The sequence below is a fragment of the Ornithorhynchus anatinus genome, chromosome 2 (genome assembly GCF_004115215.2).
Source record: "Ornithorhynchus anatinus isolate Pmale09 chromosome 2, mOrnAna1.pri.v4, whole genome shotgun sequence".
Taxonomy (NCBI): Eukaryota; Metazoa; Chordata; class Mammalia; order Monotremata; family Ornithorhynchidae; genus Ornithorhynchus; species Ornithorhynchus anatinus.
This window is the reverse complement of record NC_041729.1, coordinates 139,256,604-139,277,085: the sequence shown is the minus strand read 5'-3', so window position 1 is coordinate 139,277,085 and position 20,482 is coordinate 139,256,604. Positions and strand designations below refer to the sequence as shown.

Sequence of the window (20,482 nt, the reverse complement as noted above, 5' to 3'; positions counted from 1 at the left end):
AAGTGCTGTGGGGCTGGGATGGGGGAAGAGCAAAGGGAGCAAGTCAGGGCAATGCAGAAGGGAGTGGATTCATTCATTCATTCATTCATTCAATAGTATTTATTGAGCACTTACTATGTGCAGAGCACTGTACTAAGTGTTTGGAGTGTACAATTTGGCAACAGATAGAGACAATCCCTGCCCAGTAACGGATTTACAGTCTAATGACACTGGTAGACCGGAAGGGGGGAGGGGAGGGAAGGGACTACCTAGGGAATGTGGTCTTTGAGGTGGGTTTACGGTATCTGCACTCTAATCCTCCTTCTCTAGGCTCTTTGTGGATCAGGAATAATGTATCAAAGTCCTTGAAACCCTACCTGGTGCTGAGTACAGTGCCCTGCACCCTGTAAACTCATAATCAGTGTATTATTGATAGCACTGAAGCCAGGCTCCTGATAAATTGCTTTCTGGCGCCTTGGTAGTGAACCTGTGAAACAGGATATCAATTTATTACACTTTCTGCTCATTGTTTTCTCACTTGACCTTTAACTCTGCCAACACAATTAGCAATTGCTGAGTTTCTGCTGGGCAGGCAGGGGAAAGCTGGCAAGGAGAGCTAGCATGGATATGGGTTGGCACTCTAGATGCCTCAGAGTGAGGGATGGGTAAGTCTCCTTGAGCCCTCTGCTGGAGCCTAGCAAAAGATATCCCCATCCTCTGACACCCTCTGGTATCCCCACCCTACCAGAATATCTGGAACTGCAGCTCCCAGCAGCACCCACCACGACTTTCATCCATAATTCCCACCCCTTCTTGGAAGGCATGCTCAACATATTGAAAGTTTGGTCCAAGACTGGAGTGGCTATCCTCAGCCAGGAATCGATCAGCACTGGGCCGGGTTGACCTAGGCAGGGAAAACCCAGGTAGGTGGGGACCAGCTGCCACCCCCAGCCAAGAACTCTTTGTTCTCTCCTTATCATGAGAGATGTTCCCTGGCACAGACCATACAAAGAACCATGGACAGGCGAGGCTTGGTCTGAGAAGGGAAAGAGTAGCTTGTGTGGAAGGAGGTGGGAAGGTGGGGGGTGAGAGTTGAGTGAGATAAGAATAGGAGATACACAGTAGCTGGTTCTAATTCTGAGTTGGCTAATGAATTGATCTAGTGGGCTGTGGCCATTCTCAGTGACTTTAACCCAGCCAAGTGCCCAACACCACAGCAACTTACATTGCATTGTTGGGTGAAGCATGCTGCTCACGATATTCTTCCTTTCCTCCATCTCCACCCCATACAAACCCCATCCTCCCCACTCATGTTCCCAGCTCAGAGTTTTTCTGTCCCCATTCCCTGTATCGAGAGCTCGGCCATCCCATCTCCGAGGTTCCCTCAACACTCTCCCCAGCCTTGGCTCTCCTATTCTACCCATCAGGCCATTCTGATAAATGGAATGTCAATCAAAAGCATTTTTCCAGGAAGTTGTGGAACCCACTGGTCTTAAAAGGCAGTAACCTCAGTGATTCCTGCTGCTCTCACAGACCCACAGGGGCTGGGTAGGTGCGGATCCTGCCCTACCCACCTATCTGCCTGCCTGCCTTCCTGACCTGCCCATCTATCTACCCATCTTTCTACCTGCCTATATACTCCACCATCTACCTGTCCTGCACAGTATCACTGCTTTGTCTGCCTACCTGCTCTTCCTGCCTACCTACACTGCCTGCCTAACTGACCTGCCTGACAACGATATGGGACCCCTGCCAGACACTGCACAAGTAGCACTCCCAATATAAACAAACTTCCTCTTTGTCCCTGATATGCCCTTTGCTTGCCCAGGAGCCAATAAAGAGCACCCAAGATACCTCAGAATCTAGGCAACTGGAGGGCAGTACTGCAGTCCAGGTCAGTGGAAAGGAGGCATCTTTGCTCAACAGCTGGCTCGATATTCTACTTGTCAACCCAACTCCCGGAGCCAAGAGGCAGTGGGCAGGAAGGAACCAATTTGGCATCATGTCCCCCTTGGTGAGTCTACCCACAGTCGTTACTGGAAAAAGGGAGAGGAGATAGGGGGCTTAGGTCCAACATGGTGCTGAAGCTGTGCCAAAACCTAACTGGTACAGCCAAGATTCCTCCTTTCTTTGGGGCAGGAGGGGTGCAAGGGACAGGCTGGAAGGGGACAAGGGAGAAGAGCAGAAGTGCCAGATCCTCTAATCTTCCTTAACTGGCTGCCATCCTGCCTGAGCTCTGGGGAAAGAGAGAGGCTAGCACATAATTCATTCATTCATTTATTCAATCATATTTATTGAGCACTCACTATGTGCAAAGCACTGTACTCAGTGCTTGGGAGAGTACAATATAACAATAAACAGTTCCAGGACAGAGGCAGTACATGGCCAAGACTTTGGTGGCTAGATGGAAGAAATTGAGGTGCAGTGAGAGGTTTAGCGTTAAAAGAGCAAAGTGTGTGGGGTGGGTTGCAGTAGGAGAGTAGTGAGGTGAGGTAGGAGGGGGGATTGAGTACTTTAAAGCCAATGGTGAGGAGTTTTTGTTTAATACAGAGGTGCTTGATGTGGAGGTAGATGGGCAACTACTGGAGGTTCTTGAGGAGTGGGGAAGCATGTGCTGAACTTTTTTGTAGAAAAATGATCTGGGGCAACAGAGTTAAGTCTGGACTGGAGTGGGGAGAGACAGCAAGCAGGGAGGTCAGCAGGGAGACCGATACAGTAATCAAGGTTGGATAGGATAAGTGCTTGGATTAACATGTTAGCAGTTTGGTTGGAGAGGAAAGGGCAGATCTTAGTGATATGAAGGTGAAACCAACAGGATTTAGTAATGGATTGAATATGTATGTTGAATGAGAGAGAGGAGTCAAAAATAATCCCAAGGTTACAGCCTTATAAGGCAGAAATGATGGTGGTGCCATCTATGGTCATGAGAAAGTGAGTGAAAGGACAGGGGGTTTTGTGGAAGGTAATACTACCTGGGCAATATGCAGGGAACACTGAAAAGTGGGTAGCTGCTCTGACTTGGGTTCCAAATGCTCAAGGTTAGCCCAGATCCCCCCATCACCCACTGAATGGACCTAGGTGAGGACAGCAAAAGCTAGTGGGGCACCCGTCCTCCCTACTTCAAGCCCTAGACATTGAGGCAGTGACCTTGGAGGTCCCCCTGGAGGAACTGGAGATCCATGGGCCTCTGGACAGGTGAAACAATGACTGCCCTTTCCCAACCCACAGTAAATCTCAACTAATTTAGGTTGGGATGGGGGCAGGACACGTCTGAGATGACTGGGATGGGAATTCTGGGATTCTGGTGGCCAGGGGAGTCTGCTCAGCTGGATCAGAACCTCACTCCATCCACATCTTCCTCTGCCTACTTCCAGGTCTTTTCTTGCTCATTTTTCTGGGATTCCTGGGATTCCTGGGGTTCTACTCCCATCAGCTTCCAGTGGTACAGGGTCATGGGGAGTAAGGTCCTAAGAAACATACCCTGGGACAGGCACGCAAAGGGTAGGAGGGCATCAGTGATGGACATATTTGTCATATTTGTATTTTTGGAACACTCCTTGCCTGAAGGGGTGCAGGGGAAAGCCCAGGATGGGACAGGGGTGGGATGGGAGGCGGTAGGGGTGGGAAGTGGAGGAGCAAACCTTAGTGAGAGCCCAGACTGGGTAAGAAGCACGGACCACCCTTCAGAGCCCGAGCTAGTGGCAGTGGAGCAGAAGAGTGGCCCAGGCTCTGGACTAGTAATCCTTCAGCTAGGTGGTCTCCTCCTAGTCCCTGTCTGGACTTCCCAGCCTTCTTTTTGTCTGTTCATTGCAGTCTCTGATGGGCTCCAACCAAAAAGTGGTCCTGTTGTGTGGGTTTTTGTCCACTGGTGGTGACTTGTTCAGTGCCTGCAATTTGGTTTATGGTGTTCGTATTTTTCTACCTTTGTGGGTGTATCTTACAGGTCCCTCTAGAACAAGGTGTCTCCTCCTTCTTCTGTCGCTGGATATGTGAATGGTGTGAGTGAGAGTATGAGGGTATGAAATGTATATGTATATGTGTAGAGAGGCATGGGTATGTGTGAGCGTTGGGGGTGGGGGGATGGCGGAGGTGCTTGTGTGGATGTAAGTGTATGTTCTTGCATGGTGGGAATGTGGGAGCATGGGTGTGTGTGTGTGTGTGTGTGTGTGTGTGTGTATGTGTGCACATTTGAGCTGTGGCTTTTACTTCAGATGATCAGCCCCTCGAAGGCAGGGGCCAGTCAGGCAGGGGAGAGTCTGGGAATGGGCAGGAGCTGACCTGTTGACTTGCTCTCTGTCTTTCCAGGAGCCCAGGAAGACACCCAGTAGTTTGGCCTCCATGCTGAGAACCAGACCATTCAGAGGTGTGAGTCTTCTCCCTCTGACCTGGCTGGGGTGGAGCGGTGGATCTGGCTATGGCAGCTCACCTGGTGAAGAGGATGGTGGTATGGGGTAGAAGACGAGAGAGGTGCAGAGGTCCTGGCACTCTGTTACTGGACTTGACAGCATGACTAAAGTGCAGGGGTGAAGTGAGACAAGAGCGTGGGCAAACTGGGTGAGGGAAGAAGAGTACTGGGGGGTGGGGACATGGCTGGGCTGGGGGTAGAGATCAGGATCGAGAGGTGGCCTCTCTGGGGACTTAGGGTCTCTGTGTGGGTGACTCTCTCTCCTTCCCAGGCTGGAAACTTCTCCTACCGATGCTGCTCCTGGGGGCACTCCTGATTTTCTTCTCCATCTCCCATAAAGACAGGTAATGCCACTGGTTGCCTATCTGGTGCCTTCACACCCAGTCCCCTCTGTGCCATGAGGGGGTTTGAAACGCTAACTGCAATGTGGAGAATCTCTCTTGTGGACCATTCCAAAGACCCATCAATCTGGCCTCCGTGCTAGCCTCCAGCCTCCGGACTTCCTCTTTCCAAAGCATCTGGCCTGTGGGAGCCAAAATACAACTCCCTCCCAGAGAGCTGGGGGTCTATGTTCACCTAACCCTCCTATAACCTCCTTCTTAGTTCCCCTCTCCTCCCCCACTGCATGGGCCCACCTCCCTTCCTGCTTTCACTTCCCTTTATATCCCAGGCTGTGATCCATCACCATTACTGAAAAACTGGATTAGCCCAGCACCAACTCCTGAACCCATTTCCTCCCTTAAGTCTTTGCTCAGATCTTACCTAAAAGAAATAGTTTGATCTAGTGGATAAAGCATAGGCCTGGAAGTCAGAAGGATGTAGGTTCTATTCCTGCCTCTACCACTTGTCTACAGTGTGACCTTGGGCAAGTCACATCACTTCTCTATGCCTCAGTTATCTCATCTGTAAAATGGGGATTAAGACTGTGAGCCCCATGTGGGACAGGAACTATGTCTAACCCTATTTGCTTGAATCCATCCCAACACTTAGTATATTATCTGGCAAATAGTAAGCGCCTAACAAATACCACAATTATTATTATTATTGTTACCTGCAATCTCCCATCATCCTTGGCTGTCCATCACAGGATGAGGCTACTTCTCCGAGAAGATTCCCCTGATTCACTTCTTCATCATCTTCAACCTGCTGTGAGCACCATGCAGTATGGGGACTGTGTCTGATATGTTTGTATTGTATCTATTCCAGTGGTTTTACAGTGCCTGGCCCATAGAAAGTGCTTCACACATGCCAGTTACTAAATCATTGCATTTATATTAACAGCCTGGTCTCAGTGATCAGCGTGAATGGAGGGGAGTACTATTACGTATTAATTCAAACAATGAATAATCCCCCTTCAGGGACCCTGTCTCACACACACACACATATGCATTGATTTGGAGAGGAGGGGAAGAGTAAAGAAAAATAGGGAGGAGAAAGAAGAGAATGTAAGCTAGATTGTAAGCTCCTTGAGGGCAGGTATCATGTCTACCTATTTCTCCAGGATGCCTGGAGGAAGCATGTCTTGATTATTGTTCTGGACACCTATCTTCATGTTTAGGAATGGGTCATCCAACACCCCTTAACACTTCCCCCTATTGTCTTTTTATGGATTTCACCCATCCATCTCTAGACTGTAAGTTTATAGTGTGAAGGGGCAACATCTCCAAGGTCTGTTGTGTTGTACTTTCTCTACACCCAGTAAATCTCCAATGATTGAATACCACTGATTGATCCGTGAATAGATCCAAGCCTTTACTGAACTTGTAGGAATTAGTGGTAGTAACTTGAACAAGGTCACTGTCAGCCTGCCATGAGTTTACCATATCCTGTGTAACAAAGTGTTTCTCTGAGAATCTAAATACATGGTGTCCATATTTCTTCTCTGACACTAACTGATGTCTTCAAAATACTCCAGTAGCTTACTGAGGCACAATTTCCCCTTTCAGAAACCATGTTGTCAGGCCACCAGCAAGTTGTGTTATATGAGTGCTCAATGCTTATAAATTTAACTAGAAAGCCTACTAATTTGCCAATTGTGGAAGTGAGTCTCTTTGTTTTACGGCTTCTAGAGTTGATACTTCCAGAACAGGTGGAAGTTTTCACAAATAGCAGCTGGTGTTGGAGAGGAGAGACAGAGATAACTCTGTGAGAAGCTAACTATTAGGCTCCAAAACTATTAGGCTCCAAAACTAAATAAAGTGGTAACTAAGGTAATGGAGATTAAATAAGGGAATTGGCTTTGTAGAAGACCAAAGAAGAGGTGGATAGTTTCTCTAACAGACAAGAGTTACAAGTAAGATCATTGTTTATTGGAGCAGGTATTGGGAGGGAGGTACATAAACCATCTGCTAGGGTTTAGGGAGACAAGGAAGGAACTAGACAGTGAGTTCTCTCTCCCTTTCTTTCTCTATATGCGTCCTTTGTACTCTAAAATGCTCCCGATGGCAAAATTCACCAATGGTTGTGTGTGTGTGTGTGTGTGTGACTGAAGAGGTCAATTTTGGAATCCTAAGTGCCCTGACAACACAAAACAACTCTCCTAATTGTGCAGTCATGTTTCCTGCTCACAGGAATTGGCACCATTTTTTCTCTTGTCTCATGATTCATGATCAAAGTTTCTGATTTAAAAGAGCCCCTCCTTTCTTGTGTATAGTGTGTCATGCTGGTCAACCTTTGGTGGTTGACTCCCAGTTTTAATCTGGAAAGCAGCATTGTTTTTGCTTTACGGTGTCTTGGAAAACAGAGACAGAGGAAATATTTCAATTTCCTCACTTCAATTCACTGCATGGCAGTGGTTGGGGTACCTCGCTGTCACTCATTCCTTTCATATGTCCCACCCAGGGCAGCTGTACTGAATGATCATAGCTCTGATGTGAGGAGAATTCTATGAGTAGAGAGCTTCATTTGGGTTTCCCAATGCACCACCTGCCTCTCACCATCTCATCTGTAGCCAAAGACAAATGCCCAAATGTTTTCCCAAACTCCCAGATTCCTCTCCCTCTCTCCACCCCACACCAGCTGGCACCCTCCTAATACCTGCTCCAATAAACAATGATCTTACTTAGCTTTAACTCTTCTCTGTTAGAGAAACTATCCACCTCCTTTTTGGTCTTCTACAAAGCCAATTCCCTTATTTAATCTCCATTACCTTAGTTAACACTTTCTTTTGTTTTGGAACCTAGAAGTTAGCTCCCTTCTCACAAAGTTATCTCTGTTTCTCCTCTCCAACACCAGCTGCTATTTGTGAAAACTTCTGCCTGTTCTTTCCATTTGTTCTACAACTTCCCCTCTGATTGAGTCCCTGCCCAACTCTCAGGTGGAATGGATCCAGTATCTTTCCATCTATTTTATCAATTTGCTCTAAACTCCCCTCTGTAGTTTCCTCTTCTTATCTCCTTTAGGAATAAGAGGGGATTTGAAAGGGAGGGTCCTGGAATCCTGAAGGGGTTGGCAGATGGTACATGCCATGTGATTGTACCATATTGAGAATGTACTGAGCCTAAGCTGAGAGAGGAAGAGGAAAGAAGACTTAAGGTGAGTGTTCTGCTCCTCTGAGCACCCAGTGAGTGCTTAGTAAAGCACAGCAGAAGAATGAGAAATATTCCCTGACTCGTGGCATTTATATTCTAATGGAGAAGAGGATGCAAAAATATTTACAAGTAGGGTAATCAGAATAAATAATTTGACTATAAAATTCAATGTACATCTCTACATTAGGAATAAAGGTGTGTATAAATAAGTCAATATGTCAGTATTCAAGTGACTGATGTGAGTTCAGGTTTTTGGAGTTAATCAGGGAAGACTTATTGAAGGAGGTGGGGTTTTAGGAAGGCTTTAAAGGTGAGAAAAGTCGTGGCATGTCATGGTATGTCAAGTTAGTGGGCACGTGGAGTGGTTGGAGGGGGAAGAGTCAAGAGCAAGGTACAGCTAGAAGACTGGCTTGGGAGGAACAAAGAGAATGAGCAGGGGAAAAGCAGGTGAAGTGGGCTGAGTTGGGGGGAGTTGGTGAAGTCTAGAAATCAGTCATGAGGAGTTTTTGCTTGATGTGGAGGAAAATGGGAAGCCATGGGAGGGCTTTAAGGAGAGGGGAGATGTGAAATCAGTGACACTTCAAGGAGATGATCTATGCAGCAGCATGTGATACAGTTTGGTGTGGGGAGATGCTGGAGGTTAGCAGGGCCGGGGAGGAGGCTGATTCTATAGTCCAGCCATGATAGAATCAGAACTTGGTGAGGATAGTTTCAGTGTGGATAGAGAGGAATGTAATTCAATCAGTGGTATTTACTGAGTGCTTATTGTGAGCAGAACACTGAACTAAGCACTTGGGAGAGCACATCACAAGAGACTTGTTCTCTGCCCACAAAGAACTTATTATCTGTAGAAGGAAACAGACATTAAAATGTACATCAGTGTGGGGGCGCTAAAAGGGTGAGCAGTGAATATTAGGTGCTTAAATGGTACAGATCCAAGTGCATTGGTGACACAGAAGGGAGGGGGAGTAAGGAATTTCTGTTTGATGTGGAAGTTGATTGACAACGACTGGAGGTTTTTGAGGAGAGAAGAGACATCTACTAAACAGTTTTTAGAAAAATGACTTGGGAAGCAGAGTGAAGTGTGGACTGGAAAATGGAGAGACAGGAGGCAGAGGGGTCAGTGAGGAGGCAGATACAGTAGTCAAGGGGGCAACCCAAATTGCTTTTATCCACCCTAGTGATTAGTACAGTGCCTGGCACATAGTAAGCACTTAACAAATACCACAGTCATCATTATCATCGTCATATGATAAGAGCTTGGATCAGCATAGTAGCAGTTTGGACAGAGAGGAAAGGATAGATTTTAGTGATATCTATGAAGGTAGAACTGGCATGATTTGGTGGCAGATTGAATATGTGAGCTGAATGAGGGATACAAATTGAGGTTAATGCCAAGATTATGGCCTTACGAGACAGGGAGGACAGTAGTGCTGTCTACAGTGACGAGAGAGATGAGAAGGAGTGGATTAGCATGGGAAGATGAGGAATTACATTTTGGACTTGTTAAATTGTATTTGTCAGCAGGACACCCAAGTAGGGATGTTTTGAAGACAGGAGGAAATGTGAGATTACAAAAAGAGCAGAAGTAGATTTGGGAATCATCCACCTAGAGATGATAGTTTAAGCTGTGGGACTGAATGAGTTCTTCAAGGGAGTGGATGTAGAATGAAACTAGAAGAGGACCAGAACTGAACCAGAGTTAGAGGGCGGGAGGCAGAGTAGGAACTCCAAAAGTGACTCAGAAGGAGCAGTCAGAGAGATAAGCAGAGAACCAGGAGAGGACAGTAATACTGAAGCCATGCTTAGCTACTATTTCAAGGAGAAGGGGGTGGTCCACAGTGTCAAAGGCGGCTGAGAGGTTGAGGAGGATTAGGATGGAGAAGAGTTCTTTGGGTATGGCAAGAAGGATGCCATTGGTGACCTTAGAGAGCAGTTTCCATGGAGCGAAGGGGACAGAAACCAGCCAGGAGGGTGGTCAAGGAGAGAATTGGAGAAGAGGAGTGGAGTTAGTGGTTGTAGACAACTCTCTTAAGACATTTAGAAGGGAATGGTAGGAGAAAGATGAGGTGATAACTGGAGGAAGCAATGGAATCAAGGTTGGGATACATGAACATGTTTGAAAGCAAGGGGAAGGAGTTATTTGAAAGTGAACAATTGAATATCACTGACAAGGAGGGAAAGAGAGAGGGGTTAAGTGTTTTGATAAGATGTGAAGGAATGGAGTTGGACGTGCAGGGGGATGGAGTGGATTTTAAGAGGTGAGAGATCTCCTTGAAATACTGCTGAGAAAGATAGGAGAGTCGAAGTGGGGACAGGAGAAGGGAGGGACTGCAGAGGAGCAATCTTGTGCCTCTCAGTGAGTGGACAGTGCAAATATTTTTATACCCCAACAGGCTCCTTACCTCAGACCACTTCATTCATTCAATCATAATTATTGAGTTCTTCCTTTGTGCATAGCACTGTACTAAGTGTTTGGGAGAGTGCGAGCCAACAATAAGCAGACACCTTTCCTGCCCACAATAACCTTACAGACTCAAAGGGGAGACAGACGTTAATATAAATAAATTACATATATTTACATAAGTGTTCATTCATTCATTCAATAGTATTTATTGAGCGCTTACTATGTGCAGAGCACTGTACTAAGCTCTTGGAATGAACAAGTCGGCAACAGATAAAGACAGTCCCTGCTGTTTGACGGGCTTACAGTCTAATCGGGGGAGACGGACAGACAAGAACAGTGGCAATAAATAGAGTCAAGGGGAAGAACATCTCCTAAAAACAATGGCAACTAAATAGAATCAAGGCAATGTACAATTCATTAACAAAATAAATAGGGTAATGGAAATATATACAGTTGTGGGGTTGGGAAGGGGGATAAATAAAGGGAGTGAGTCAAGGCAATGCAGAAGAGAGTGGGAAAAGAGGAAAGGAAAGCTTATTCAGGGAAGGTCTCTTGGAGGAGATGTGCCTTAAATAAGTCTTTGAGCTGGGGAGAGTAATTGCCTGTCAGATCTGGGGAGGGAGGGCATTCCAGGCCAGAGGCAGGATGTGGGTAAGGGGTTGGCAGAGAGATAGACAAGATTGAAAAACAGTGAGAAGATTAGCATCAGAGGAGTCAAGTGGGGGATGGGTTGTAGTAGGAGAATAGCGTGGAGAGGTAGGAGTGGGCAAGGTGATTGAGTGCTTTGAAGTTAATGGTGAGAAGTTTTTGTCTGATGCGGATGTGGATGGGCAACCACTGGAGTTTCTTGAGGAGTGGGGAAACATGTCCTGAATGTTTTTGTAGAAAAATGATCTGGGGCAGCAGAGTGAAGTAAGGACTAGACTGGGGAGAGACTGGAAGGCTGGGAGGTCAGTGAGGAGGCTGCTACAGTAATCGAGGCAGGATTGAATAAGTGATTGCATTAATGTGGTAGCAGTTTAGATGGAGAGGAAAGGGCAGATTTTAGCGATGTTGTGAAGTTGGAACTGAGAATTTAGTGATGGACTGAATATGTGTGTTGAATGAGAGAGAGAAGTCAAGGATAATGCCGAGGTTACAGGCTTGTGAGACAGAAAGAATGGTGGTGCCATCTACAGTGATGGGAAAGTCAGGGGAAGGACAGGATTAGGGTGGGAAGATAAGGAGTTATGTTTTGGACATGTTAAGCTTGAGTTGACGGGAGGACATCCAGTAGAGATGTCTTGAAGGCAGGAGGAAATGTGAGATTGCAGAGGGGGAAAGAGAACAGGACTGGAAATGTAGATTTGGGCATCATCCACCTATAGGTGGTAGTTGAAGCCATCTTCAGACTGGACAATTCTGTCAGCCTGAATCCATGGGAAGGACATGGGCTGGTTCTGGACATGTAGTCCACAGTGGGGGTCACCTGCATTTGTCTCAAGTAGAGTTCATGGAGGCTGTTTTTGTGGATCATATAATAATAATAATAATGTTGGCATTTGTTAAGCGCTTACTATGTGCAGAGCACTGTTCTAAGCACTGGAGTAGACACAAGAGAATCAGGTTGTCCCACATGGGGCTCACAGTCTTAATCCCCATTTTACAGATGAGGTAACAGTCACAGAGAAGTTAAGTGACTTGCCCAGAGTCACACAGCTGACAAGTGGCAGAGCTGAGATTTGAACTCATGATCTCTAACTCCAAAGCCCGTGCTCTTTCCACTGAGCCACGTGTCTACTCTGGCTGACTCCAGCCTGGGAAGAAAGCAGGTTGGTGGTCATTCTAGCTTCCTCTCCCAAATCTCATCTTCCATCCAAGATAGGCTGGGAGACCTGGGAAGGGGGCCGAACATGATCCCAAATGCCTAGCGAAGGCCTGAACTCAGAGCTGGTGCTCAGCTCAGACACATCGAGTCACTCCACTAGGTCTTTCCAGTGTCCTGGTAGAGCCCAAGGTGTTTTTAAAAAAATGTTATTTAAGTGCTTACTATATGCCACACACTGTACTAAGCGCTGGACACAGTCAAGTTGGACACAATCTATGTTCCACATGGGGTTTAGAGTCTTGATCCCCATTTTGCAGATGAGGTCACAAAGGCACAGAGAAGTTAAGTGGTTTGCCCAAGGTCACACAGAAAACAAGTGGCAAAGCCAATCAATCAATAGTATTCATTGAGCACTTACTGTGTTCAGAACACTGTACTGAGCACTTGGGTACAATACAGAGTCCCCTGCCTACCACTACACCCTCATCTGTAAAATGGGGATTAAGACTGTGAGCCCCACGTGGGACAACCTGATTCCCCTATGTCTACCCCAGTGCTTAGAACAGTGCTCGGCACATAGTAAGCACTTAACAAATACCAACATTATTAGTTTAAAATCAAGAGGGAGAGACTGCCATTAATATAAAAAATGTGGGGATTAGAACCCAACTCTCTCTTACTCCCAGACCCGTGCTCTCTCCACTAGGCTACACTGCTTCTAATATCAAAGTTGGCATCAGAGGGAAGTGAGAGACTGCCCCTGATGGGAGGGTAGAGGATCAGGCTAGACTCTGGACTGCCCAGAGTCATTATGACTTCCTCTCCCAGGTTTCTTCTTCCTATCCGAGAGGAGCAACCAGATAAGGCCTGTGTCCAGGGGGAGGCTGGAAGGAAAGCTGCTGAAATCATCGGCAAGTGAGTGGACGGCAGGGTGGGAAATCCTTGGGGGAGAGCTCCCTAGGGGAGTGAGCAGCAGGGATCTGGGGGAGCAGGCAGAGATCTCTGGCAGCGGGGGGGAGGGTGGGCTCTGAAGGGCAAAGGACTAGAATGTGGAAGCAGGACTGGAGATCTGGGGTATGGACTGTGATGAGAGTCAGGGGGCTGGAAGAGCTAGAGATGGCTCTGACTTCTTATTGCTCTCTCCTCTCCTCTTTGGGGTTGGCCGGGCTGCAGTTATTCCCAGGATGAGCCTGTGTTCTTAAGGCTGAAGGATTACTTCTGGAGCAAGAAGCCTTCCATGTACCAGCTGCCCTATGGCACCAAAGGGAGTGGTCAGTGAACTGGTTGGGTTCCCAGCCTACCCCTTGCCCTGGTCCCTGACTCTGCCTCAGTGCCCTTGCCCTGGTCAGGTCCCTGGGATCCCACCAGCATGGCCCCTGCTCTGGGGCTCTCCCTGGTCTATCCCTAGGGAGATCCAGGTCCTGGGGGTTGGAATGCCTGGGGTGGGCGGAGAAGCTGGTCCTCCTTCCCCTGGATCACCTCTTCCCTACCCCTCTTCCCCACCCCTTCCCCAACCTCTCACCATTTCTGCAGAAAATCTGCTCCTGCAGGCCTTGGCACTCATCAACTCTGCCCTGCCTGAGAGTTTGCAGAGGTGAGACATAGCCCTCCCTCACTCCCCTGGCCCCTCCATGATGCAGCTCTGGCCTCAACACTGTCCTACACAGGCCCTAAGGGACTACCAGGAGCTCCCAGCACCCTGGATCCCACCTGTGGGGTGGGAGTTGGAGAAGCATAAAACCCCAAGCAGGGCCTCTCCTCCTGCCTTGATCTATGTACCTTCTCTCCTTCTGGTCTCCCCAGTTCTGCCCTGCCTCCCCCCTGCCCTTGCTCTGAGCCACTCCTCTCTTCGGGGAGAGCTTCCTCACCTGTCCTGCTCTGGGCTCTGACCACAGGTCTGAGCAGCAGCAGCAGGTACACTCCGAGTCGACAGAGGAACTGGGGAGGGGAGGAGGAGAAAGGCTAGGGAAGCAATGGACTTGGGGTGGGAAGGGTGAAGGGGAGGGAGCAAGTGGGGTGGGGGCATTGCACGGTTCCAGCTGAGGGGGCAAAGTCAAGGTGGGAGCTGGGCTGGTCCCCTGATGACTTGTTCTCTCTGGCAGCCTGAAATGTCACCGCTGCGTGGTTGTTGGCAGTGGGAACCGTCTGATCGACAGCCACCTGGGTGATGCCATCGACGAGTATGATGTAGTGCTCAGGTGTGCCCCCCCTGCCCTTCCCCACGTCTTATGCCCAGGGATGTGGTCCAGCTCACATAATGTGGTCCAGCTGGGGTGGGCTGGGGGGTGCTTTCTGGCCTGGGCAGGGGTTGGGAAACCTCCTGGCAAGGACTGGTATTACCAGCCTGGTTCTGAAACTGAAATTGGCCCAGTGTAGGCCAGGCAGAGTCAGGGTCAGGATGGCAAGTGGGTTTTGGAGGAGACAGGCAGAAGCAGATGGCATGGGGATGGCAGGGCCAAATGGGCACGGGTCACGGGCCGGCACCCCACAGGCTGAACAATGCCCCCGTGTATGGCTACGAGCGGGACGTGGGAAGCAAGACGACCATGCGGCTATTCTACCCAGAATCTGCCTTCTTCCACCCACGGGAGAACAATGCAGATACCCTGCTGGTGCTGGTACCCTTCAAAGCTGCAGATTTCCAATGGGTCACTATCACCCTGGCTGACAAGAAGCGGGTAAGATCCTGGGCAGGGAGGTGTCAGGGGCCTGTGGAGAGAAGCAGCCGTGGAGAAGAACACCTCTGCCCCCAATTTGGAGGGCCAGGATCTTGCCCGAGTGGGGCCTGAAAAAGAGTTCCTGGTATTCGATGGTTTGACTTCCACCTGGTCACTGAGGTTTCCGAAGCATGATACATATGTTTTCATTTATTTATATTAATGTCTGTCTCGCCCCTCTAGACTATAATCTTATTGTGGGCAGGGAGTATTTCTGTCAATTGTTATACTGTACTCTCCCAAGGGCTCAGTACAGTGCTCTGCACACACTAAGCACTCTATCAATGCGATGGAATGAATGAATGAATGATAGTGCAAATGATCTTGTGGCTGAATCACACACATGAGCAGGAGTAGATGTTGGAGGAAGAGGGGAGTGGATGGTCTGGGCACCAATGGCAGCTGGCATGGGACACTGTGAATGCTTAGGTCCTGGACTCTGTCTAGTCTGAATGGGATTAATTGGCTAGGAGGGCTGAAAGGAAGGAGGGAAGACAGGGAAGGGAAGATTCCCCCCCTCCCTTGGTTGGCCTCAGAGCCTCTCCATGATCAGGACACCTGTCCAGTCAATGCAGCGCGGCTCAGTGGAAAGAGCACGGGCTTTGGAGTCAGACGTCATGAGTTCAAATCCCAGCTCTGCCACTTGTCAGCTGTGTGACTGTGGCCAAGTCACTTCACTTCTCTGGGCCTCAGTTCCCTCATCTGTAAAATGGGGATGAAGACTGTGAGCCCCACGTGGGACAACCTGATTCCCCTGTGTCTACCCCAGCGCTTAGAACAGTGCTCTGCACATAGTAAGCGCTTAACAAATACCAACATTATTATTTCCAAGAGCAGAATGGTTCCCAACATGTCCCAGACCAGAGGACCACTAGTGAGGAATGCACCTAACTCCTGACTTTACATGGGCTTGATTCAGGGCCTCTGGTGACTGAGGACAAAAGGCCAGAAGGGCAGGACGGAACTAGGGGAAGGATTAGCCATTTGTCACTCCTTTGCATACCTGCTTGCCTTCTGATTTCCCTAAGGCTCTGGTCCTAGGATCTTCTATTCTCAGAGGGAGTCTGGTATCCAGTGTCTTCCCCAAGCTAGGGAACTTCAAACCCCCAAGTTCCCCTTCTCTCTTCCTCTTTCCAGAGCCCTACCATCCTCGGTCCTCCTCTCTCTCCTGATTTGCCTTCTTGCTCTCTCTCTCTCTCTCCTGGGTTCATCCATAAATTCCATTTTCCCACCCTTGAGCTGTAAGTTTTCCCTTCAGGCCTTACCCTGTCCTTGGTACCCTTTTCATTAATTCATTCAGTCATATATTTATTGAGCGCTTACTGTGTGCAAAGCACTGTACTAAATGGTTGGGAGAGTACAATATAATAACATTCCTGCTCACAAAGGGCTCACATAATAGAGGAGGAGAAAGACATTAATATAAATAAATTACAGATATATACATAGGTGCTATAGGGATGGGGTTGGGAGAAAGAATGAAGGAGTAAGTAAGAGTGGTGCAGAAGGGAGTGAGAGAAGAGGAGAGGAGGGTTTAATCAGGGAAGGCTACTTCCATAAAGTTTTGAAGTGGGGGAGAGCAATTATCTGTCTGATATGAGGAGGGAGGGCATTCCTGGCCAGAGGTAGTGTGTGGGTGAGAGGTCGGCAGCGACATAGATGAGATGGAGGTACAGTGAGAAGGTTAGCATTAGTATTAGCATTAGCATTACTCTGCCTTAATAATAGTAATAATGATAATTGTGGAATTTGTTAAGTGCTTACAATGTGTCATTCACTGTGGAAGATACACGATAATCAGATGGACACGGTCCCTATCCTAAATAGAGCTTATAATCTTATCCCCATTTTACAGATGAGGTAACGGAGGCACACAGAAGTTGAAGTGACTTGCTCAAGGTCAAGTCAGTCGTATTTATTGAGTGCTTACTATGTGCAAACCACTGTAATAAGAGCTTGGGAAAATACGATACAACAATATAACAGACACATTCCCTGCCCACAGTGAGCTTACAGTCTAGAGGGAGAGACAAACATTAATATAAACAAATAAAATTGCAGATATGTACCTAAGTGCTGTGGGGCTGGGAGGGGGGATGAATAAAGTGAGCAAGTCAGAGTGATGTAGAAGGGAGTGGGAGAAGAGGAAAGGAGGGCTTAGTCAGTGAAGGCCTCTTGGAGGAGATGTGCCTTCAATAAGGCTTTGAAAGAGGGGAGAGTAATTGCCTTTCAGATATGAAGAGGGAGGACATTCCAGGCCAGAGGCAGGACGTGGGTGAGAGATTGGTGGTACAGACAGAAGTACAGTGGCTCTCCCCTGACTAGACTGTAAGCCCGCCAATGGGCAAGGGATTGTCTCTATCTGTTGCCTAATTGTACATTCCAAGCACTTAGTACAGTGCTCTGCACATAGTAAGCACTCAATAAATACCACTGAATGAATGAATTAGAGGAGTGATTATGCAGGTTGGGCTGTAGTAGGAAAGTAGCGAGGTAATGAAGGAGGGGACAAGGTGATTGAGTACTTTGAAGTCAGTGGTAAGGAGGAGTTACAGCAGTCAAATGGTGGAACTGGGACTAGAACCCAGGTCCTTCTGACTCTCAGCCCCGTGCTCTATCCACTAGGCAACTCTGCTTCTTTATCCCCACCCCCCCGGATCTTGCCATCTCCTCTTGATCTCCCTATCCTCACCCTCCCTGTCTACCTACCCTTCCCTCTGCCTCTCCATCCCTCCCCTTCCCTCGGCCTGCCACCTGTCCCCTCCCCTTTTACTCCCATCCCCACTGCCCACCTGTCTCCCCAACTTCCTCTGGGTCTGCCCATCCCCACCCTTCCCTCCATTTCCCCATCACCAACCTCTCTATCTCCACCCCTTTTCTTCTCTCCATGGCCCTTTCCCATTCTGGAACCTTGGACAGCCCCTCGCTGACTGGCTATCCCCACCACACTTTCCCTAACACTATCTTCTCCCTCTAGCTAGACCCCCCCACGTGATGAGCAACAAGCATTGTGAGACAGTTCAAAAACTGCCAACGATATAGGAAAATCAACTCCAGCCCTTTTCTTGCTGACGGTGGCACAGCCCAGTCCCTTAAACCTAAATCTGTACAAAAAGACGGCCTAAGTATATTGGTCATTTACTGGTTTGATCAATCAATCCATCAGTTAATCAAGAAGTCGTATTTACTGAGCCATTACTGTGTGAAGAGCAGTGTACAAAGCATTTGGGAGAGTATAACAGAGTTGGTAGACACGTTCTCTGTCCTCAACGAGCTGACAGTCTAGAGGGAGTGGTAGACATTAATATATGACAATGCTTTGAGGAATTAAGCAGCCCAATTTAGGGGCAAACTGCTCACCCCAAATGGAGTGTGGAGAGGAGAGGTGCCCTAAACATCATCTGCCTCTCCAAACTCAAACCTGGTTCACCAGAGGACCGTGCAGGGTGGATATTCATCTTTTCACAGAGATAAGATCTGACTGTCTATAAAAATGAAGAACAAATACTCTCTCTCTCCTCCCCACCCCCTTCTCTCTTCTCCTTCCTCTGTAGGTCTATAGGGGTTTCTGGAAACGGCCCCCTATCATCTGGAAATCTAACCCTGAGTATGTGCGCATCCTCAACCCTTTCTTCATGAGTATGACAGCCACCAGGTTGCTGGGACTACCTAATAAACCTTCTCAAAAGGTCAGGCAGGGAGGGGTCATGGAGCAGGAAAGGGGAAGGGAAGGGGTATCATTATTATTTCATTCATTGAGTGCTTATGGTGTGTCCAGTATTGTAGCTCCCCCTAGACAGTAAGCTCATTGTGGGCAGGGCACATGTTTACCAACTCTGCTATATTGTACTCTTCCAGGTGCTTAGTACAGTGTTCTGCACAAAGAACACTCAATAAATACGATTGATTGATTAATGAGCACTTGATATACGCTGAGCATGTGGCTTAATGGAAAGAGCATGGGCTAGGGAGTTAGAGGATGTGGGTTCTAATCCCGGCTCTGCCACTTATCAGCTATGTGACTTTGGGCAAGCCACTTAACTTCTCTGTACCTCAGTTACCTCATCTGTAAAATGGGGATTAAGACTGTGAGCCCCTTGTGGGACAACCTGATTACCTTGCTTAGAACCATGCTGGGCACATAGTATGTGCTTAACATATATCACTATTATTATTATTACCTAGAGTGTACAGAGCACTGTACTGAATGCCTAGAGCATTAGATTGGGTGCTAACTACATGAGGAGAACTATATTAGGTGCTTGAGAGCAAATAAACAAAGTAGAAGGCATAATTGCTATGCTTGGCAAGCTGACATTCTAATGGAATAGTGGGCAGTCAGTTGGGGATGGGATCCCTGAAGAGTTGGGGAAGGGGCCTGTGGAGAAGCAGCATTAAGGTACTTATCCAAGGTGAAACAACAAGTAAGTGGCGGAGTCATGATTAGCACCCATGTCCTTCTGACTCCCGGGCCCATGCTCTAGCCATCAGGCCACGCTGCTTCTCAATACCACAGTTATTACTATTTATTTTTGTTATAGGGTGGACAAGGATGAGAAACGGAGTATAGAGGAGAGAAACAGAGAAGGTGAAGGAAGGCAGGATCACGGGCAGGGATTCGGCTTACAGAGGTACCCAACTCCCCATCCTACCACCTGCATGAGGGTGATATCGGGACCTCTCTGCTCCTTCACAGAAGCCAACCACAGGCCTGGTGGCCATCACACTGGCACTGCATCTCTGCGACATGGTGCACATTGCTGGCTTTGGCTACCCCGACACCTCAAACAAGAACCAGTCCATTCATTACTATGAGAAGGTCATGCTCAAGGCCATGAGGGTAAGTCCAGAGATGAGAAGCATTTTTTCTCTAGTCTTTGCGATGCAGAGAGAGCTGGGCTCACCTGTCCCCAACTCCAACTCCCTCCTTACATACCCAGCAACATAGTACCTCTGAGCCAGGACCAGGGAAATCTCGAGGGTCGTTGGTATGATCATGGGCAAGGAGAAGGGGCAGGGGAGAGGAGGGAAGCCTGAGTGGGCTGCTTGGCCTGTCCCACAGCCATCGGGACACAACATCTCCCAAGAGGCTCTGGCCATCAAAAGACTGCTGGACATCAAAGCCATCAAGAACCTCACCTACTTCTGAGGATGCCCATCCCTTGGCCCCAGCTGGAGAGAAGTGGTGGGCATGGCTGGCTGGGACTCCACGTTGGAATCACTCCAGTCCCCGGCGGCCAGGAAATGAAGGACAGAAATGGGTATGAATGTGGCTAGGCTGCTAGGCAGAGCAGTTTTATCATGTGAGGACAGCAGAATTTTTCTCCAAAGGACACTGCTGCCATCTGTGTCAAGGAATCAATCAGTGGTTTTAATTATTTACAGACATGGGTGATTGGCATTAGTCTTGCCATGGGGTGGGGTGTGGGTAGACCCCTCCTTCTCTGCTTTGGCTTCACACAAGTGCATTAACCCTGGGCATCAGCTTCCTGCTTTGCTCAGGTCTCAAGCCTCCAGAAGAACCCTCCCCACTCCCTCTGGTTTCTTACAATAAATTATTTACAGAATCCTAAAGCCAGGCAGGGTGGAGGTAATCCAGTTCAGCCCTCTGTTCCCTCTGTGCCTAGCCTCCAATTG

At 48.2% G+C, this 20,482-nt stretch overlaps 1 protein-coding gene across 1 annotated transcript; it reads left to right on the top strand.

Annotated features, from left to right (window-relative positions):
• Nucleotides 1-4,393: 4,393 nt before the first annotated feature.
• On the top strand, nucleotides 4,394-19,994 carry LOC114805655 (CMP-N-acetylneuraminate-beta-galactosamide-alpha-2,3-sialyltransferase 4-like). The gene is made up of 10 exons (XM_029047027.1): nucleotides 4,394-4,423; nucleotides 4,622-4,728; nucleotides 12,957-13,043; nucleotides 13,302-13,399; nucleotides 13,662-13,722; nucleotides 14,231-14,326; nucleotides 14,620-14,806; nucleotides 18,400-18,549; nucleotides 19,542-19,685; nucleotides 19,908-19,994. The coding sequence occupies exons 1-10, from the start codon at nucleotides 4,394-4,396 to the stop codon at nucleotides 19,992-19,994; spliced, it is 1,047 nt and encodes a 348-aa protein (XP_028902860.1).
• The last annotated feature ends 488 nt before the right edge of the window (nucleotides 19,995-20,482 follow it).

What these genes read in the sequence shown, in the direction of transcription:
- LOC114805655 (XM_029047027.1), top strand. Translation starts at nt 4,394, where the DNA reads ATGGCAGCTCACCTGGTGAAGAGGATGGTG. An exon ending in CTGCCTGAGAGTTTGCAGAG is followed by an intron (nt 13,723 to 14,230) that starts GTGAGACATAGC and finishes TCTCTCTGGCAG; the next exon opens with CCTGAAATGTCACCGCTGCG. An exon ending in GAGTATGATGTAGTGCTCAG is followed by an intron (nt 14,327 to 14,619) that starts GTGTGCCCCCCC and finishes GGCACCCCACAG; the next exon opens with GCTGAACAATGCCCCCGTGT.